Below are 20,380 nucleotides of genomic sequence, written 5' to 3'. Positions count from 1 at the left end.
TAAAAAATGTTTATAACATATGTGCAATGATATCTTGACCATAAGTTTCCATACGATAATTTCTTATTTTACTCTATCTTATTATTTATTCTGCATGAAAACATTTTAGGAAAGCTGAAGAGAAAATAGATATTAGTTAATTTCAAATTCCCTGCTCATTTTTTTATTTCCATGTACATATCCATAATGTTCTTTTGATGTTGCAAAAGCTTTGAAGGGCTTTTAACTAGTATCAAGTCACCAGATCATCAGCAGAAATACAAGCTCTTTATTCTTTCTTTTTTATTAATTTTTATTGGGTATTTTATATATTTACATTTCAAATGTTATCTTCTTTCCTGGTTTCCTCTCTGGAGAATACCTATCCCATCCCCCTCCCCATGCTTCTGTGAGGATCCTCTCCTATCCTCCCATCCACCCTCCCATTCTTGCTTCCCCACCCTGGTATTCCCCTACACTGAGGTATCACGTTTTTACAGGACCAAGGACCTCTCCTCCCCTTGATGCCAGACAAGGTCATCCTCTTCTACATATGCAGTTAGAGCTATGGTTCCCTCCATGTGTACTCTGGTTGGTGGTTTAGTCCCTGGGAGCTCTGGGGGTTCTGGTTGGTTGATATTGTTGTTGTTCCTATGGGGTTGCAAACCCCTTCAGCTTCTTCAGTCCTTTCCCTAACTCCTCCACTGGGGTCCCAATGCTTAGTCCAATGGTAGGCTGCAAGCATCTGCCTCTGTATTTGTCAGGCTCTGGCAGAGCCTCTCAGAAGACAGCTATAACAGGCTCCTGTCAGCAAGTACTTCATCATATCAGCAACAGTGTCTGGGTTTGGTGACCGTGTGTTGTATGGATCTGTAGATGGGACAGTCTCTGTATGGCCTTTCCTTCAGTCCTGCACTACACTTTTCCCCCATATTTCCTTTAAACAGGAGCAATTCTTGGTTAAAATTTTGGAGATGAGTGGGTTGCCCCATCCCCCAACAGTGGCCTTTGCCTAACCTCAGGATATGGTCTCTACAGATTCTCCCTCCCCTTTGTTGGGCATTTCAGCTAATCTCAACCCCGTTGGGTCCTGTGAGCCTCTTACCTCCCTGGCATCTGGGATTTGCTGTTGGCTAATCCCATTTCCTCATCCCCCATTGCACCTCAGTTCAAATTTCTGACTCTCTGTATATCATCCTAGTCTCCTCCCTTACCTTATCATGCCTCCCCTTTTCCCCTTCCCCTCTTCTTTTCCTCCTAAGTCCTTTCCTTTCTCTACCTTCTGTGAGTACTTTGTTCCTCTTTGTAAGAAGGACTGAAGCACCCACACTTTCGTCTTCCTTCCTCTTGAGTTTCATGTGGTCTGTGAATTGTATCTTGGGTATTCCAAGATTTTGGGCTAATATCCACTTATCAGTGAGTGAATACCATCTTTGTTCTTTTGTGACTATGTTACCTCACTCAGGATGATATTTTCTATTTTCACCTATTTCCCTAAGTATTTCATGAAGTCATTGTTTTTGATAGCTGAGTAGTACTCCACTGTGTAAATGTGCATTTTCTGTATCTGTTCCTCTGTTGAAGGGCACTTGGGTTCTTTCCAGCTTCTGGCTATTATAAATAAGGCTGCTGTGAAAATAGTGGAGCATGTGTCCTTGTTATATGTTGGAACATCTTTTGGGTCTATGCATAGGAGTGGTATACCTGGGTTCTCAAGTAGTACTATGCCCAATTTTCTGAGGAACTGCCAGGCTGATTTCCAGTGTGGTTGTTCAAGTTCTTGTAGTCATCACTTCATTACCCTATGTACATCACCAGAATTTTAATTTTGTCTGGTTTCCCTTAAATTGTACAAGCTTCTGAAAGATAGCCGAGGCGAATAAAGCTTGGAGGCTCCATGGGGGTGTAAAAATCCTTTTTAAAAGATATAGTATGCGACATTAGTTTGAACATAAGAAGACCTTTGAAATAGCCAAATTCTCCCAAGGTAATATTGTGAACCATGATCAGAGATTCAGGAATACCATTCATTGATATGATGCTACATTCCAACAATTCTTCCTGCCTTACCCGTAAAATCTCAGCAATGTGAATATCTAAACAATACCCACACAATTACTATCCCATTTATATGTCAACATACATGGGAGAAATGTCACATGGCCCTTGATGAAGAGCTACAGGAAGTAATTAATGACGGTTGAGAGAAAGCAGTCAGGTTTCTAAAGGGATTAATTTCCTCAAAGATTACTAAATCATAAGGAGTTAACCTAAACACATGTACAAAAAGAGATGAACAATAAAATCAACTTATTGTGTGGCATACAAGTAACTCATTTATAAGTGGGGTACAAAACCAAGCAGAGAGTTCTCAAAGAACGAAATATACGTGAATGGAAAACACTTAAAGAAATGTTTAGGGTTGGGGGTTTAGCTCAGTGGTAGAGCGATTGCCTAGGAAGCGCAATGCCGTGGGTTCGGGCCCCAGCTCCGAAAAAAAAAAAAGAAAAAAAAAAAAAAAAAGAAATGTTTAGCATCCATAGCAATTAAGGAAATGCAATTTAAAACTATGCTGAAATTTCACCTTCCTTCATTCAAAATACCCAAGATTAATAAAACAAATGATATCATATGACAGGGAGATTCAGGGGAAGGGAAACTCGTTCATTGCTGGTGGATGTACAAACTGGTGAAGCTACTGTGGAAATATATGCATAAATTTGTAAGGAATTTGGGAGCAGATTTACTTCCTCATTGAGTTCAAATTTTCCTCAAGATGATTTAGTATCCCCTACAGGACTTCAGTGTGTCACTGAGCTCAGCAAGTAGGGTTAACTGAGGCTCTTCTCTCCTCCATGCCTCTTGTTACATTGTGGAACCTGAAAGAAACAAACCTGCCAGCCGCAGCTTTGAAGTTTTTTTTTGTTATCACTTGAACTCACTGCAGGACTTTCTGCTTGCAAAGCAGCAATGACTTCTGGATTACCTCTCTTTGGTAGGGTGTTTCCAAGACCTTAAAAAAAATTCTTTATCACCAAGAACAGACTTCTCCACTCAAGGAGCAGATAGCAGCAGCAGCGTGGACCTTCCCAGGAGATGTCAGAACCCCTGCAGAGAGTCTGTCCATCTGTGCTGAAAGGAAAGGGGCAATCACATGTACCTTATTGGACTCCTCAAAATGTCATGGGGACAAAAATCAAAGGAGTTTCTTAGTTCAGCGTAACTTAGCATGTTTCCCCTATTCTCTTACATTGAGAAACGTTCTGTGTTTACAGTGTTTGTTAGCACATTGAGTCAGACACTGTATAACTCTTCTCCTTGGGGCCCCATTGATTCTTTAGTTTGAGGAGGAAAGCTGTAGATGAAATGTATTGCATGCGTTTTAATTACTATCGTATGCATTTTAATTACTATTGCCAAGTAAGATTTCTGTTTATAAATGTTTCTAGTATCTATTAGTACAATGGATTTAAGGAAAAGTGATATTTAAAAAATAATGATCATAAAACCCTAAGCAAGTACTTCACACTCACAAAGCATACGATGTATTTAGAAAGAAATATATTGAAGGGTTATCAGTTTAATTTTGTCCCTTTCTATTTAAGTAATTTAACCTCTAACCTACCTAGTAATGTTAAATTCAATTATTATTGAAAGTATTCATCAAAAGTTAGAAACTCAGTGTGGTTAAATTTTACAAGAGAGATGTTTGTGTCCTATAATATTACATACTCACAAATTCATTTGGAAACCTGTAAAGAGCAGTCTCTAAAGTGTGTCTCTCTTCAGATGTATGTTATAGGAAGTGTTGTGCACAGGATCCTGCCAATCCATTTTGTCACAGTGCCAAGGGCATCCCATTAAGACAATTTTTAGCATTCACTAGAAATAGTAAAGGGAGACCTTTCTGAAAGTGGGAGGAATTAACTTTGCTTCACAGACAGGAAAAGTAACTGTAAAGGTGATGGTTACTCTGAAAATATGTACGGAACTAAATATAATATAAAATATTCCTAAATATAAAAGGAATCTAGCATGTATTTTAGGCGCAAAATGCTAATGTATGGAAAAATTATTCATATATGAAGTAAAATATCTGTAAGATAATCTAATATATACTGAGATTATGTGTGAAAAGAACAATTTAAGATAATTCATAAACATACAGTACAGAAAATAAAATTATATATATTATATATAGCAATATTTTACTAAATGATATTTATATTTGTCTATGCATTTACAAATAGTATCTTCTTTTGAGGTAAGATCTTGCTATGAAGCCCAGGCTTGCTCTAATTCACATTTGTCCCACACTTCCCTTGAGCCCTAGAACTGTAAAAATGTGTCCTTGCATTGTCCATTTCAAATTACTGTTCACATAGCAATCGTCTTTTGCAATGCTTTAGACAATGCTACAGAGTTTCAAATGTATGATATTTTGATTTTATAGTTATGTTTTACATACACTCATTAAGTTAGATGAACACATGGTATATTATGCTCTGTCATTCACTTATTGTACTCTCAGAAGTTATGACTTTAATGCTTATTTTGAACTAATGAAGTTACCTACTGAAATCATTTTAATACTTTAAATAATGTTAGATGCTATTTAATCTTGATTTTGATTCATACGTGGCTGCTACTCTTAGAGTTCTCAAAGTTTTACTTTGATAAATCTGAGTTTAATCTAACCACTGTCATTCACATTCAGAGACTAAAGTGCTTGCAGTGGTGTCAAAAATATTGCACAAGATGCTATCATTAAAAAAAAAAAACAGGTGACTGACATATAGATACTTTAACGGGAGTATTTTCTAAGCTTTCATTTTGCCAAAGGAGTGTACCTCCATCTGTCAAAATTACACATTGGGAAAAGGAGATTAACACCTGTTCTTCCATGATCCTTTTTATTTGATTCATGTTCAACAGTATTGACAAAATGTTGTTTAAAAGATGTATGTTTCAAATTCCTTGATCTGTAATAGATTGATGTAATGTCATATTGCTTTGGTGGTTATGAAGGCTTTGCTATTTCTTCTGAGTATATCTTGCACTTCATGATATTCTTTGTGTGTTATGAGAAGGATACAGCTCAAAATACCTGAGACTACAGAATGTCTTTGAAAGATTTTCATGTCTCTTTGAAAGATCTGCATTTACCTCTATTGTGTAGCAAAGAAAATATGTGTGTGTGTGTGTGTGTGTGTGTGTGTGTGTGTGTGTGTGTGTGTATGTCTTGGAAGTTGAAGAATGAAGAAACTACCAACCTATATGGATTATCAAATTTATGACCTTTAATTTGGGGGTAATTACCAATGGGAAGAGTATTATATAATCAATAAACCATTCCACGTAATGATCAACGCAATAGACTCTCTTCTGGAGACTTATATATGTATGGACTATTCTGAAGATATATTTTACCATTCATTTGTTGAGCTACAAAATAAATGTTCCGTGTTTGTTTGTATTATCACTTAAGAACATTTTCAAAAGTCTTTCTTGAACCTGTAGATATCAGCTCCAATAGATAGGCACAGCTCGTGGTAGAGGGATGGGGCCACACACCCAGGTCAAAATTTTTAATCCAGAAATGTTCCTCTTCAAAGGAAGAACAGGGACAGAAAAATGGAACAGAGACTGAAGGAAGGGCCAACCAGTGACTGGCCCACTTAGGGATCTATCATGTCTGTAGACACCAAACCCACGACTGTTGCCATGGTCAAGAGGCACTTGCTGACGGGGACTTAGAGTTGTGATTCCTGAGGAAGTACGGCCAGCAACTGACCCATGCAGATACAGATGCTTGGAGCCAAACATCAGACTGAGCTCAGAGAACCTGGTCGTGGAGCTGGCAGGACTGGGGGAACTGGCGGAAGGACTGGGGGAGCTGAAGAGCATTGTAATCCCATTGGAAGAACAACATAGGCTGACCTGACCCACCTAGTTCTCCCAGAGTTTAGACCACCAACTGAAGAGGGTACCTGTAGGGATCCATGGTTCCAGATACATATGTAGCAGAGGATGGCCTTGCCTGACAGCAATGTGGGGAGACCCTTGGTCTCAGGGAAGTTTGATGCCCCAGTGTAGGGGAAGGCTGGAGCGGAGGGGCAGGAGAGTGTGGGTGGGCTCCAGAGTACTCTCATACAGGCAAAGGAGATGGGGGGAGGGCGAATGTGGGATAAGGGTTTAGTGGAGGGGGTAACCTTGAAGTGGTATATCATTTGAGATATAAACAAATGGAATAATCATTTTAAAAAAGGGAAAAAGTATTTTGTATACAAAATATCAAAGAAAGGGAGTCTAAAATTGATATTGGTGAGACATTTAGTATTAAGTGCCTTTAATGTCAACTATCTTCTAAAGTGCAAACCAAACTCTTCATGACATCTAAAGATGTCAAATACACATGGAATAGAATTGTTGAAATAAACAGAGGACTGTTTAGACATTAGCAGGTAGTAAAGGGAAACGATGACAGTGAGACACTGATTTTACCAATGTTACTCCGAGTAAGGTCATTGCATTCTTGCTAGAAGTGGAAGATATAAGGTTTTGGTGGCTTCTTTCCTATAATATTTTATTGATATATATGATGTATAGAATTGGTTTTATGATATTTTCTTTCTCTTCTTTTGCTCTATTTTTAAGTAAACAATATTATTAAATAAGTATACAATATTTTGATGGTGGCTTCTGCCTCCTCGAACTCCTCCAGACCCTCTCATACTCTCTTCCCATCTGAATCAATACCCTTTCCGCCTCTTGTAGAAAAAAACAACAAAAATATCTAAATAGTAATAATAAAGTAAAATAAAAACAAACCATAATAGGACCACACAAATAGAAGAAAATGAGTTAAAAAGAAAAAGCACATGAACTTACATAAACTCAAAGACATATACATTCTTATGCACAGAAATAATATATAATAGTATAAAAACACAAAAATGGTAACCGAAGGATCTGTAGAGAAAAACAAAAACGCCTTAAAGTTTTGTATATAGAGCATTTCAATAATACCCATTTTGTCACCCTTTTCTGTGTCTCCCGACAATTGGTAGTATCTTTTCAAGCAAACCCCATTTTAGATTTGTCTCTACTTTCCTTCCAGACTTAAATGTTTTTCATCAGGATAGGAGCAATTGTTGGTGTTAGTTTAAAGGAACAGAACATGTGGACCACAGAAGAAAATCTCATTTCTGTCAGCCATTATCAGTATTCAAACACAAATGAGAGGCGTGGGGCCTGTTGAAAGCTTCCTGTCCCCGCTGAAGGGTGTACAGGCCTCCTCATATAGATAGCCACAGTGCGTGTAAGTGCTCCATGCTCTGGAGTCAGCATTCTCAGCTGCCGCCCCCCGCCCCCAAACACACATTTCTCTGACTTTCACAATCTTTCTGCCCCTTCTTGCAAAAAGTTCCCTGAGTGGGTGGGGATGCTAAATGTCTTGTATATTTTGCTAAGTATATGATAAGCCTGTCAAATTGCCTTTTATATAGCCATAATTATATTCAAGATAATGTTGCTCTCTGCTTTTGGCAGAGATCTTTTAGCTGGTCATACTGAATGGATACTATAGACACTGAAATGAATTGGGTGGTAAATTTCCAGGCATCATTCATTTTAAATTTGTACCACAAAATTTGCTTGTTTTTTTCTTTCTTTTTTCTTTTTATTTTCTATTTATTTATTTATTTATTTGCCTGTAGTGGTGGCTATATGTCCCAGTGAGGAAATGAAAGCGGCATTAATGTCAGGTGAGGAAAAGACCTGATTGGCTGATAATGTATATAATTGACATCAACAGCAGATGTTTCTCATTTAATACTCTGCTGTGAACTCTGGATATATAATATCCCAGCTGCTTTAGAGCTATGTTGTACAAAGGTGGCATAATTCTATAGTTTGGGGAAAACAATTTTGATTTTGAGGAAAATGTGGGTAGTTTTGCTTTCTTTTATTCTGGTTTGATTTTATATTTAATTGACTTTTATAAAGAGAGAGAAGAATGCATAGTGTTAGAGTAATGGGGAGTTATGAAGGATGTGGGAAGAGATTAGAGAGGGGGAAAAATCAGAGTATCTTTATTAGATATCGTATGAAAAAATATTTATCAATTTATGAAAAAAGTATATATCCTTTTTTGTTAAGTAAAGCCCATAAAATATACGGCTTTTATTTTAGTGTTTTTATTCAATCTACTGTAACACTGAATTCCTGAATTCTAGAACACACAAACACCTACATACACATGTATACACACACACACACACACACATGCACACACACACACACAATCATTCTTTAACTCAGTTTCTGAAGCTACTGATGACTGATAGCTCTCAATTATTATTCCTTTGAAGCATTTATTTCTAGAGAATGAAAATATATATGCCATCAAGGTTAAAGCATTTCTTCAAGTCTAGAGCTATCCATTAATGACCTATAAGGGTGTAATGCTACCTTCTATTTGCCAGATCATAATAAATATTTCAACTTTCCACCTGCTTGTCACAGTTAGTCGTGTGGAATTTACTCTCTCCTTCTACTCTACCTCACTCTGCATTTTCCATTCCTTTATAACTATTGCCTAGAAAATATTCCCTAATAAACTTGTTGTAACTATCTTTGATAGGATTTGTGTTCTTGTGATCCAAAATAAATAATAAATATGAAATTACTAATATTAGGTAGAAATTACTTTTATGTTAAGATAGATTCTTCAAATGGTTTAGGTTCTAAAAATTGGAAAAAAAACTTATTAAAATAATTTCATGGTCTAGTGTTTATGTTTTCTTCTTTTATTATTTTTATCCCCATTGAGAAAACATGTAATGTGACTATTTTCAAGGTATAATATTAGGCATTTTACTAGTTTGAACATTTCTTTAATGTTCAAAAAAATTCTTAATGAAGACATTTGCTGAATATAAATCATCCATTTATGGCTAAGAAAATTAGAAAAACTAAACATTTTGTGGCTACCCAGAAGTTATCTTATTCCACTAGAGTTTATATTGAACTTTAGGCTGCATGAAGACAGGACAGGAAGCCAAGCCCATGTGAACAGAACTCAGCACATGCAGCATCTGCGTCATAACTGCTCAGCAAAACGTGCCGTGCTAATAAATGGAGGCTAAAACTTCTTAATCACCGTATTATTAGGCCCTATCCTGTTTGAATCCACTGTAAGCTGTACCCTTGATGGTAAACATAACAGAACTTTTAAAAAGTCTAAAGTGTAAAGAGAAACCCATTCTAAAATGGAAATAAATGGTTTGACTAATCAATTTCATACAAAAGTTGAAAGAGAGATCATATTTCCCATCTTATTTTGTGATAGATCCACGGTAGCTGTAGGTAGCTGGCATTCACTAGAGGATGAGCATTTAAGCTGCTTGTGGAATTCTATTGTTTGACCTTCTATGTAGGTTGACCGATGTATATTAGGTGTGATAAAGTATCCAAGAAGGTCTCAAATGAATAGATAAAGAGAATAATGACTATTTACCACGCTGGGTTATTAAAGTAACGTCAGCAAGATTTCCATCAACATTCTTTACTTTCATGGGCAGCTCATGTAGAAACGAGTGAACAAACAAATCACAGAAACAATAGATAATGGATGCGTCGTTCATCTTAACTTAAACTCTCAACTTTGCATACAAACATCAGAACCTTTTATAGTATCCCATACATATATGTAATTATATTCATCATGAAAATAATTCCAGCAGGAAGACACTCACTACTGCTGACTTTATTGCTGTTGATTTTCCAATCTCTCCTTCCATTGGAAATGGTATTTTTCTGACAGTATTCAAAATGAGAGCCCCTATGCCTAGCACATGGCTGCATCTGGCTGCAGCAATTAAACCAAGGCTGATTGGCACCCCCGTGGTAAAAGAGTCAACCCTTTAGAAAGCATCTTAGGTTATGCCACGGAGAGGGAGAGAAGCCCCAACTTATTTTTATAAGGAAGACCCAGAGCATTGGGGAAGAACTGTGGGGAAAATGAAAGGGAAAAAAAAAGAAAAGAAAAGGAAAAGAAACTTAAAAAGGTCCTTAATAATAAAGATAAATGACACTGCTTTTAGTCTGTCCTGAGTAATGGGGTGGGTTTCAGTCCCAGATTCGATCCTCAGCGCATTATTCCAGATCTTCTTGCATGTTGGAAGAGATCGAAAGTGTCTGCAAATAAGACCATGATACAAAATAAGAATGTCAGATCATTGACAACACTGAAGCAACAACAACAAAATAGATGTGTCTAACCTAAAGCAAAAGAGCACTGTTAGTAGAGATTATTACACAGCAGAAAACGTTTTAGTAATGATGACCTTGAAGGCTCAACTGAAATGACAATACAGCGGAATAATATGTTCAAACATTAGCGGAATTCGTGCCCTGTAATATACACTGAATAACACTATGCAATATAGTCTCCAACATTAAATTTCTTTATAAATGTCCATCAAATGCCTGACATTGCCAGGCAAGTGGGTAGACACCAGGAGTTGCTAGGAAGTATTTAATACTAGGTGAGGATTTATTATTATAGCTGTAAGCAGTGAGTACGCAGGAGCATAAAGAAAAGGGGACACAAGACAATTCTCAGGTGTTAAGCCAGACGACAATGCTATCAGTGACTGTGGAAGCGTTGGCTTTGTAGATGATAGCTAGGCTTTGCTTTGGTATAGCTTAATATAAAAGTAGTGACCGTCCTTACACAGCAAAATGAACAGCTGTATAAGCGTTTTGGGATCAGGACAGATACAAGATTTGCAGATTTGATTTTCAATGAGTACTTAACCCTACTGTACTTCATTTACATTTCTCATTTCCGGAAACTTCACTGACTTCATCTGCAGATGTCCCATCACTCCACGATCTCCATAGTTCTGCTCTATCCTTCCTCATCTGCTTCTCATGAGTTTACTGTTATTCTTTGTAGAGATGACACATCCTTTTTTGTTTTGTTTTGTTTTATTGCAGATAATAACAGTACAGCTAGTTTCTGTTTCTACCTAAATATGGTTTCTATAACACACTGTGGGATTCAGAAGAATGTGAATGACAGTTTGTAATCCTTGCTTCATCCATAAAAAGATTAAAAGAGAGACATTTTGATTCCATGCAGACCTTCCAGCTTCTTGAGGGAAGAAGACAGCATACAATTTAGCCTCCATTTAAAGGATAAACTGCATCTAAAAATCTAAACAAACTATGTGCTGAAAATTCTTCTGTTCTACTGCTAGCCTTTCATTGTTGAAGGAACTTTCTCGCTTTCAATTGTTTTAATACTACGTTAGTAATTGTAGGTGCAAGAAATCATAAATCTGAGAATTATATATTGTTGGAAAAATATAAAAATAAAAAGTATTGTTGTCTTTTACCCCGCTAGGTCCGCAACGCGGTGCCCCAAGATATCTGCTAGATATCTTGGTAGAAACACATCCCCACTCCTCAGCGACCCAGTGTCTCTTGCCGTCACACACTTTCCTACACTCAAACCCTCACATAAAAGAACACACAACACAATAATCTTTGACCCAATTGGTAAGATATAATTGACCACTTAAACATACAAAGCCCGGTACCATCCATCCTTTAGGAACATTGATAACAACCTGTAAATATACAGAGCAGAATCTTAACATCACCTGCCATGGCTTCTCCCCTCTCTCGTCTCTTCCTTTCTCTTCTCATCTCCTCCTCTTCCTTCAAACTTCTCTCCCGCCCATCCTTCCTTCTCCTCCAATGACAGGCCTCCTTCTATCCTGTACCTGCCCCTCACCTGTACTTTACAAATTCATTGACAAGGTTCTGGTGAAGTCACCTGATTCCTTAGTATGTGACTAGGCAGCTGTCCTTGGGGCAGTGGTATTAGCATCAAAATACAGATAACTTCAGGGCAAACCACAGCAATTATATACATTGGGTATATTTGACTATCTGAGTACATGATTGGGTATGTAGTGAAGGATTATAACCATGAGTAAGTAGTGGCTGTTTGTACTAATCCATCACCCCTCCAACCACAAAGCTTTATTTCAAGACAAAACTATAGAATTCAAAGCTCAAAATGCCACTTTATTTCAATTGACCGTTTAATCCTGTTTGGAGCACTGTAATGCGAGGGGGTTTAGTTTCAGAGAGGTTGTGCTGTGTTGCTCCCACTCATTGAGATACTTCACGTTTGTACGTAAGGGTTTAGCGATCATTTCTGTCTCTACAGGACTTTGTAAGATGGTTTTTCTTTTCTGTTTCCTTCTCAGACTACACATCGAAATCGAACCATGAGCCAAAGTCACAGCACAAGGGACAGAAAAGCAATACATACTCCCACCGAGGACCGCTTTAGATACTCTGCAGCTGACCCGACAAGTCCCTACAAGAACAGCTGCCAACTCCCAGGTCTGTGTCTAAGCAATTTCTTGAAGGACAAAGAATTAGGAGTTATGAAACATACAAGGGGAAGTCATGAAGCTGTCACCTCAGAAATGACTCAGAACTCGAGGACAACGATGGGGCAGAGCTTCCTGAAGCCAGCAGCTAAGCCAGAAGGGCTGTCCATGTTCTCAGAGAAACCAAAGGACCCAGCAGCTCTGTCCCGACAGCATTCAACCTTTACAGGCAGATTTGGACAGCCACCCAGAGGACCTATCTCCTTACATACATACAGCAGAAAGAATGTTTTTCTCCACCACAATTTGCATACAACAGAATTCCAGACTCTGGGCCAGCAGGATGGATAGAATGATCTATGCCCTGTGAACAATAGAGATGACTACTGTCCCACATGCCATCTAAAAGTGGCCATGTCCATTTTACTACTTTTATTTTTATCTGTAAGCAAATACTTAGGGACTTTTATTTTATTTCTAAAAAATGACAGGTTGAGTATGTTGACTTACTAGGTCGAATTGTTCAGAAGACTTTGCTATGGAAACATCCGTGTATAATGAGTGGGATGATCTATCTGGCTTATGTGGTCTTTAAGTTATTTATATTTTTTTCTGTATCAATTGCTAATATGCTTTGAGTTTTCAAGAAAGTACTATCCAATAGCTCTCTGTTGATGCTCTTACTATTAAGTAGGTTAGAAGAATGAGTAGAGGAAGGAAGTGTACAGATAGATAACATAGTGGCTAGGAAGAGCAGAAGAGACTTAAAGCTTATACTAGGTGGTGTGTTTGTTAGTGTAATGAAGCTCGTTTGCTTGTAACCTGAGATACCTGTGTCTCTCTATTACATACATTCAAGCTTGTGGAACTATTGGGAGGGAAGGACCATTTCTCTAGTTTTTAGAATGTTTAGTTACACTGGTTCACAAAGGATAGAAAGTCACAGCTCTGCTTTTCACACGGTTTAGCTTTTTAGTTTCGTTTTTTTGTTTTCCTACTGATATAGAAAGTATGAAAATGTCAGAGTAAAGTGACGTCAGCATAATTTTGCCAAATGGCACACTCTGTGGTTATCATCATGGTTAAAGAACATTTTTTCCTTTAAATTTCAATGACTTAATATTCTAAAATATATATTTATTTGCTACACTTTTTTGTATTTTCAAAATATTCTTTTATTTTTATTTACATCTAGGTTTACTTTACAGTCATTAAGCCATGATGTTTTAATTAAGAAACAGAATGACTGGTTTGGTTTGGTTTTTATGACTTATATCTAACATTCTGGCTACATGCTCAACTAGATTGTCAATAAAATATGAAATATGTGGACTTTGACAATTGGAGCTACAAAATAAATCTAACGAAAATGCTTCAGTTTCCTTTGGTAGCAAATATTAGCCTTTGACATGTAAGGTCTAATATGTTGCATATTTAAATGTATCAGAGATAGATCAAAAATTCTAAATAGAAGCACCATGCTCTTTTAGTAGAAGTATCAAATGACCGTTTACTTAGGGAGAGTTCAGGGCTAGTAACTACTCACAATCAGTATAGTGGATGAAATGAAACGATCGGACCCAGTGCATGTGCTGTTTCTCATGCATTCTCTAACAAGCAGATTCCAGCAGCATGCCAAAATGAGATGAACAAAGGGGAAACAGCATGGCAGTTTTAGTATGCCATTTGACTAAGCCGCTAATAATAGAGCTACACTGAACATGCATCGCCTAATATAAAAATACATTTGAACTCTACGTTTTGGGGGAGAATACTGAGCTGCCCCTCCCAGCTTTAATTATTGAAGGTTGGCTGTGCTCGTACGTTTTTTATTTTGCTAGTGATGCATGTATATCACACGAGCGCTTCTGTGTTTCATGTGTGCGTGTGTGTGTCTGTGTGTGTGTGTGCGTGTGCGCTTGTGTGCACGTGTGTGTGTGTGTGTGTGTGTGTGTGTGTGTGTGTGTGTGTGTTTATAATTCTGCTGAACAGAAAAAGGCACTGCAGCTTGCTGCCAAACATTCCCAACATGCTCTAGAAGCTGCAAAAGTCAGGCTGATGTGCTTTATGAGCTGGACGATATTTGTAAAATTATGAAAACAAATGATTAGTTGTAGAATTCAACTTGATTTGTATTGAAAGTTGGTTTCTATTGTAAGAATAATTTAAAAGTGTAAATACCCCAGCATGATAAACAAAACAAAGTTTTTTTTTCCTCCAGGATACGGAAAAATATGCAAGGAAACAAGCAATGTTTTTCATTTGCATTTTGACGTTTATAGTTATGTTTTCTTGGAAGATAGCTTTTGAATTATACTTTGTAAGAAATAATCTATTTAAAATATCCTGTCATTTAATAGACATTTTAAGAGATGTTTTAAACGCTAGTATTTTCTTGACAAACCTTTTTTAAACTGAAACACTCAAAAAGAAACCCTGAGATAACCTGCTCAATTTTGAAAGGGAGGGTATTTTTGGAACGATCACCTTGAGCCTGCTCTGTATCAGTATTTTCATCCGTGTTCTAGTTTCAATGTAATACCCAGTGTGACTCAGGCCTGGAGAAGGTGCAAGCCCATAATGTTCGTGCAGGCCAGGAACAATGGCATGGTTTCTTTCAGCAGATCCTCTGTGTGGCTCTCCTAAGTCCTAACAACCTCGTGTGGGCACTCTTTCAGCGAATTGATTTCTTTGTACTAAAATCTCTAGTTTTCTAAGCCTGTTCCACATATTGAACAGTTTTATACATTTCTCCAAGGCGGTACATATCCAAAGACATGAGGCCAGGGAAAAAAAAGTGCTTGTTTTTCTGATGAGGCAATGGTCTCCTCCTTTTTCTTCTTTGCATGTATTTGTGTAGCTAAGTCTCAATATCCATGTAACACTTCTGCTGCAGACTCTTCCCAGCACACGGTGTAGAAGAGTCATCCCTTGAAGGAGAACTGTGTCTACCTGAAATAAACTATTCCCACTTTTGTAACCACTGGAATACGATGCTTTCTTTCTATACAGTCTACTGTTGTGTTTTCTAGATTTTTATATGCTAAGTGTCACCACAGAATCTCATCATCTCCCAAACTATCACTGCTCCTCTGATCCACACTCATCCTTGTCTAAATGATGCAATGACGCTCTTGCTGCCATGGTCTAACAATCAATTCACCACGAGCAACGTGCTTAGGTTGAGGTGCTGGACATACACATTGTTCAAGGATTTTATTTTGTTATTCAGGAAATGGAATGCATGAAGTCATTTAACGTAACATACTTATAGAATTGTCATGAATAATCTGGATATCTCTCCTGTGTATCCATGCATATATATTCTGAGACTTAATGTGGGATACCTGCCACAACTCGCATGGTGTCTACACATTTTACATATTTTGTTTTCTTTTTCTTTAATGTTCAAAAGACAACTGTTACTCCCCTTCCAAAAAAAAAGTTAAGACCCTTTCCTCCCATAATCACACACCTAAAAATCACAGACCTAAAATAATTGGTCACTTTCATTGGCTTTCCCAGAAATTTAGCTTGTAAAACAGCAAGAGCAGCCTAAATACTGGTGAGCTATAATTCCTATGTAACTCATCATTGTATATCAACTTACTTATCAATAAGTTTTCATACCAGGAGCTATGGAGGAATTCCAAGTAGCCCCACCTTGACTTTAAAGTTTTGTTTAACAATATTCCAAGATAGTCTTTTTCTTATCACAGTGTGTACCTTTTTTAAGGCAATTTAATTTGTTTCTTTTTTATTATTTTACCTAATACCATTTCTTTCTTTCTTTCTTTCTTTCTTTTTTTTTTTTTTTCGGAGCTGGGGACCGAACCCAGGGCCCTGCGCTTCCTAGGCAAGCGCTCTACCACTGAGCTAAATCCCCAACCCCCTAATATCATTTCTTGATGTATTTCTTATATATCCTTAGTTTAATTGACACTTTGATCTTTCTCATCTTCACACACACACACACACACACACAACACACACACACACACACACACACACACTATTTTCTTGTTTCAAAATACTAAAAAAATTATCTACTCCATATTTTGGAACAAAAAATAAAATAAATAATAAAGTTTTATTTTTCTCATTCTCTCTTTCCCACACACACACACACACACACACACACACACACACACACACACACACACACACACAAAATCCATAAAAACACAAAATCAGAAACTATAAAATATAATCAAATAATCAGCAAGATTAGAAAAACAAAAAGCTCAAACAAAGCAATATCAGGGAAAAAACCTGCAACAATACCACTGAATTTGTTTTGATTTTGTTTTTTAATTTTTCATTGGGTATTTTATGTATTTGAATGTGTTTTGTATGGCTCATCTTCTCTTTTGAGACTGCACTGGAAAAAACTAATTTTTTCTTTACAAACAGTTGTCACTTGTAGACAGCTCTCGAATGTGGGGATAGGAGCTTGTGTCCACATTCCTCCTCTCTGACTTGAACCATTTTTGTGATGATAAATTGTATAGTGCAATTTATAATTACATTTTAATGTTCCATATATTACATATTCTTTCCAGGAATCTCATGGTTATACCAAACATCATCTTTTGTGATTTTTATTTCTCTAATATAGTGAATATTCCCCCATCTTTTATAAAACCACTAAGATATAAAAACACTGCAGAATTAAATATCAAAAGGAATCTCATGACCCAAGGAAAACTGAAAAATCTAATCACTTATTTAACAACTAAAACAGAAATTTAATTTGAATTTTTAGTGTATTCAAGCAGAATGCTCAGGATATCACAACAGTCATAATAACACAGCAGGCTATTCTTTATTTCAAGCATATATACAGTATAGAAGTAGTCACATGACTGAAGTAAAAAAAATCACAATTGAAAACATGTCACTATATAAATTGTGTCTATGATTCTGAGGGTACATAGTCAAATATTATTGTGTCCTGGAAATTTGAACGTGTTTGGTGCGATGTTCTCACTGAATGGGTGCTTTTATTACATTTTACACTAGCTGTTTACATTGATAACTCCTCTGAGTTTGCCTTAAACAAATAGAATGTATGGCATAAGCATATGTCATCGAGATCCAAAAGAAAGTCTTTTAAGAACATGTAACAAATCTTTATCAACATTTCACCAGTACAAAAAATGTCTAATTTTGTTTTCTCACAGTGCTACTTTTTAAGATGTGCAAAGTTGGTAATGTCTTGCATATCATTAGAAGCATTGGTTTAAAATAGTTCACAATACTATATTACTATATTAAGCACTATATTCTTGTGCTGGAAATTATGGTGAGCAGTAGCATCTATAATGCTCTTGTATATAAACTATTTTCTAATATATACTTTTTCCTAATATGAAATCAAAGATCTTAGAAGTGTTTACAGAAAACAGTCAGAAAACAATATGTTTCAGATCAGGAAGACAAACTGATATCTGACTATCCAGTGAAGTGCAAAACCCTGATTTCAAACACAGAAAGGGTGTATTGTTTTAGATAAAGAAGTCCAGGAGCTATCAAAACATTCCCAGCAGCTTATTTCTAGAATCAGTAATCCATCTTAGATGTCAGAACAGTCACGTGCAAACATTAAACTCTAGTTGGAGTTATTATTGTGAATCAAATTTGATTTCATACCAAAGTTGTTTGTTCACATCTTTCGTAAGAGGCAGTACAGTTCTATGTAAAAGGAACAAAGGATCAAACGTACACACTTTTGAACTTTTCTATTACGAGAGGTGGTCAAATACTTTCCTGGCACATTCCGGATCATAGGTAAAGAAGAACACAGATCATTTTGTCATTGTACTTAAAAGCAAGGAGATAAATTGAAGAGTTAGAATCTATTTGTACATTGTGCTCAGTTCAAATACCATATCTAAAAATTCCTTATGGGTTCCCTTTGGGCAACTTCTGCATTAGTTTTGACATCTCTGGATAGAATCATAATAAGACTATCCATAAATTTTGAGAAGGTAATAGAAGAAAATATTTATAAAATGCTCTCATACATATATATTTAATTGTAGTTGACTGTTTCAATATATCATTTAATATATCAGTCATAAACTCTGCAAGCTAGGTATGTATTTCTTTCTTTTTAACATTTTTATTGGATTTTTAAAATTTACATTTCAATTGTTTTCCACTTTCCCGTTTTCCCACCCACAAACCAGCCCTATTCTATCCCCCTCCCCCTTCTTCTATGAGGGTGTTCCTCCACCCATCCACTCACACCTTCCTGTATCCATGCCTTGCAATTCCCCTGTACTGGGGATGTATTTCTTATAGTAAATTACTTTATTCTGAACAATTGATTCATGAGTACTGATGATGTTACCATTAAAGAAAGAAGCATTTTTCTTCTCTAAAATTCTATAGCACACTATCATGAGGAACTCAATAATCTCTACAATAAAATTTACTTGTGAATAATTTTAAGGTTGTATGATACAAAAGTAGACCCCATGTAAATTTTCATAGAGTTTTGAAATTTTTGTATTTTTAAGCAAACAAAATCTTGTCTTTAATATCAAGCATTTTACCTTCTATATCAATTTTGGCTGATGTTTATATTGTGAGCAGATAATGTCCTGGTCAAACATGTTTATCCTGCCAAATGTTGAAAAGCAACTTTCTGAGCTTCTACACAGCTATGTTTTTTAATTGCTATATTAAAAGGAATAATTTTGGGGTGAACTGCTTGTTATTCCTTGTTAAAAATGGAATGGTAATATGTACTGAAAATCAAAACCTTCTGATTTTTTAGTCTAATGTAGTATATAAAGAAAAAAATGAGATTGCTGCTCATATCAGTGAATACTGACACTGCATAGCTGACTTTCAACAATAGTAAATGTGTGTCGTATATTTCAGAATTGAAAAAGCATATTTTGTATAGTTCAAGTTAAAATAAAAGTGGCAATTTATCCTTTGCCATTATAGTAGGCTGTACTGATGGAGTTAGAGTGCTCTCATTCTTTCTCTCCAATAATTCCTTAATGAGGCAGAAGTCTTATAAATTACCTCCAATTAAGGTTTCTCACAAAGCAAGAACAAAGGCCTTAAACCTCCCATTAGTAGTAGTCAAGTTTTAACTTCCTCTGGAAGTTTGGATGTTTGGAAACAGGTAAAATAAAAGTTGAATGCAGGATTCACAGATGATAACACCACAGTCACATTGAAGGATTATTGATTCTTTAAATTTGTTTTTTATGATACACATATGGATTTTGAATTAAGCATTCTGTAAAATTTTGCTTCCATGCAATACTAGTCTTATTTTTTTATATAACCCATCCATTTGTTGGTGAACTACCATCTACCAGTGTTTTTTAGGGCTTATTATATAAAGGAAAAGAGTAATTCATACATATGCAAAATAGTAATAAAATTAGTAATTTGGTTCAGTACTCTGAATAAATATTTTTCTTTTTTAATGCATTTGTTTGGTTAGTTTTAAATTGTTTTGGCAAAAAGCTTAAAGCATTGATTTTGATTTACATTGGAGCCAGAGAAAATATTCTTCTTTTTGATTTTTATTTTTTTGTTTTGGATTTTAAATGTTTATTTATTGAAAAATTAATTGTTTTAATATAAATGTAAGTAGTAATTAATCCTGCAGTTGTATAACATTATCATGGCTGATTCCCAATAACTACACAGAAAGACTAGATTTATTTTAAAGCTTCACTTCAATATCTGGACCATCTTATGCCTTATATTAATCTAAACTAATCTGGCTAGTGTTAGCCGCAATCCCATGATATTTGCATACTCTAGCTCATTGGGCTTCATTTTTTTATTATGGTGTCTTTTTGGACCCTCTGCTCCTCCTGGTCAATATGAAATACCTGGCTGGTCGAAGTTCCTGCCCTCTGCTTTCTTTTGCTCAGCAACTGGGAGATCAGCATTTATTGACAAAACGGGAAATAAATGGTAAGTATTGTTTAAACAAATGAGACAGGAGA

The 20,380-nt window shown here is 36.2% G+C and overlaps 1 protein-coding gene across 1 annotated transcript in view; it reads left to right on the top strand.

Annotated features, from left to right (window-relative positions):
- Window positions 1–15,375, top strand: part of Ccser1 (coiled-coil serine rich protein 1) — a 1,322,544-nt gene extending 1,307,169 nt beyond the window's left edge. The window contains exon 10 of the mRNA XM_032906396.1: window positions 12,267–15,375. Within this exon, the coding sequence (XP_032762287.1) occupies window positions 12,267–12,746 (480 nt within the window). The 3' untranslated portion in view covers window positions 12,747–15,375. The remainder of the gene's footprint in view (window positions 1–12,266) is intronic.
- Window positions 15,376–20,380: the final 5,005 nt, after the last annotated feature.

The sequence above is a fragment of the Rattus rattus genome, chromosome 6, assembly GCF_011064425.1.
Source record: "Rattus rattus isolate New Zealand chromosome 6, Rrattus_CSIRO_v1, whole genome shotgun sequence".
Classification (NCBI taxonomy): domain Eukaryota; kingdom Metazoa; phylum Chordata; class Mammalia; order Rodentia; family Muridae; genus Rattus; species Rattus rattus.
This window is presented reverse-complemented; position numbering and strand designations above follow the sequence as displayed.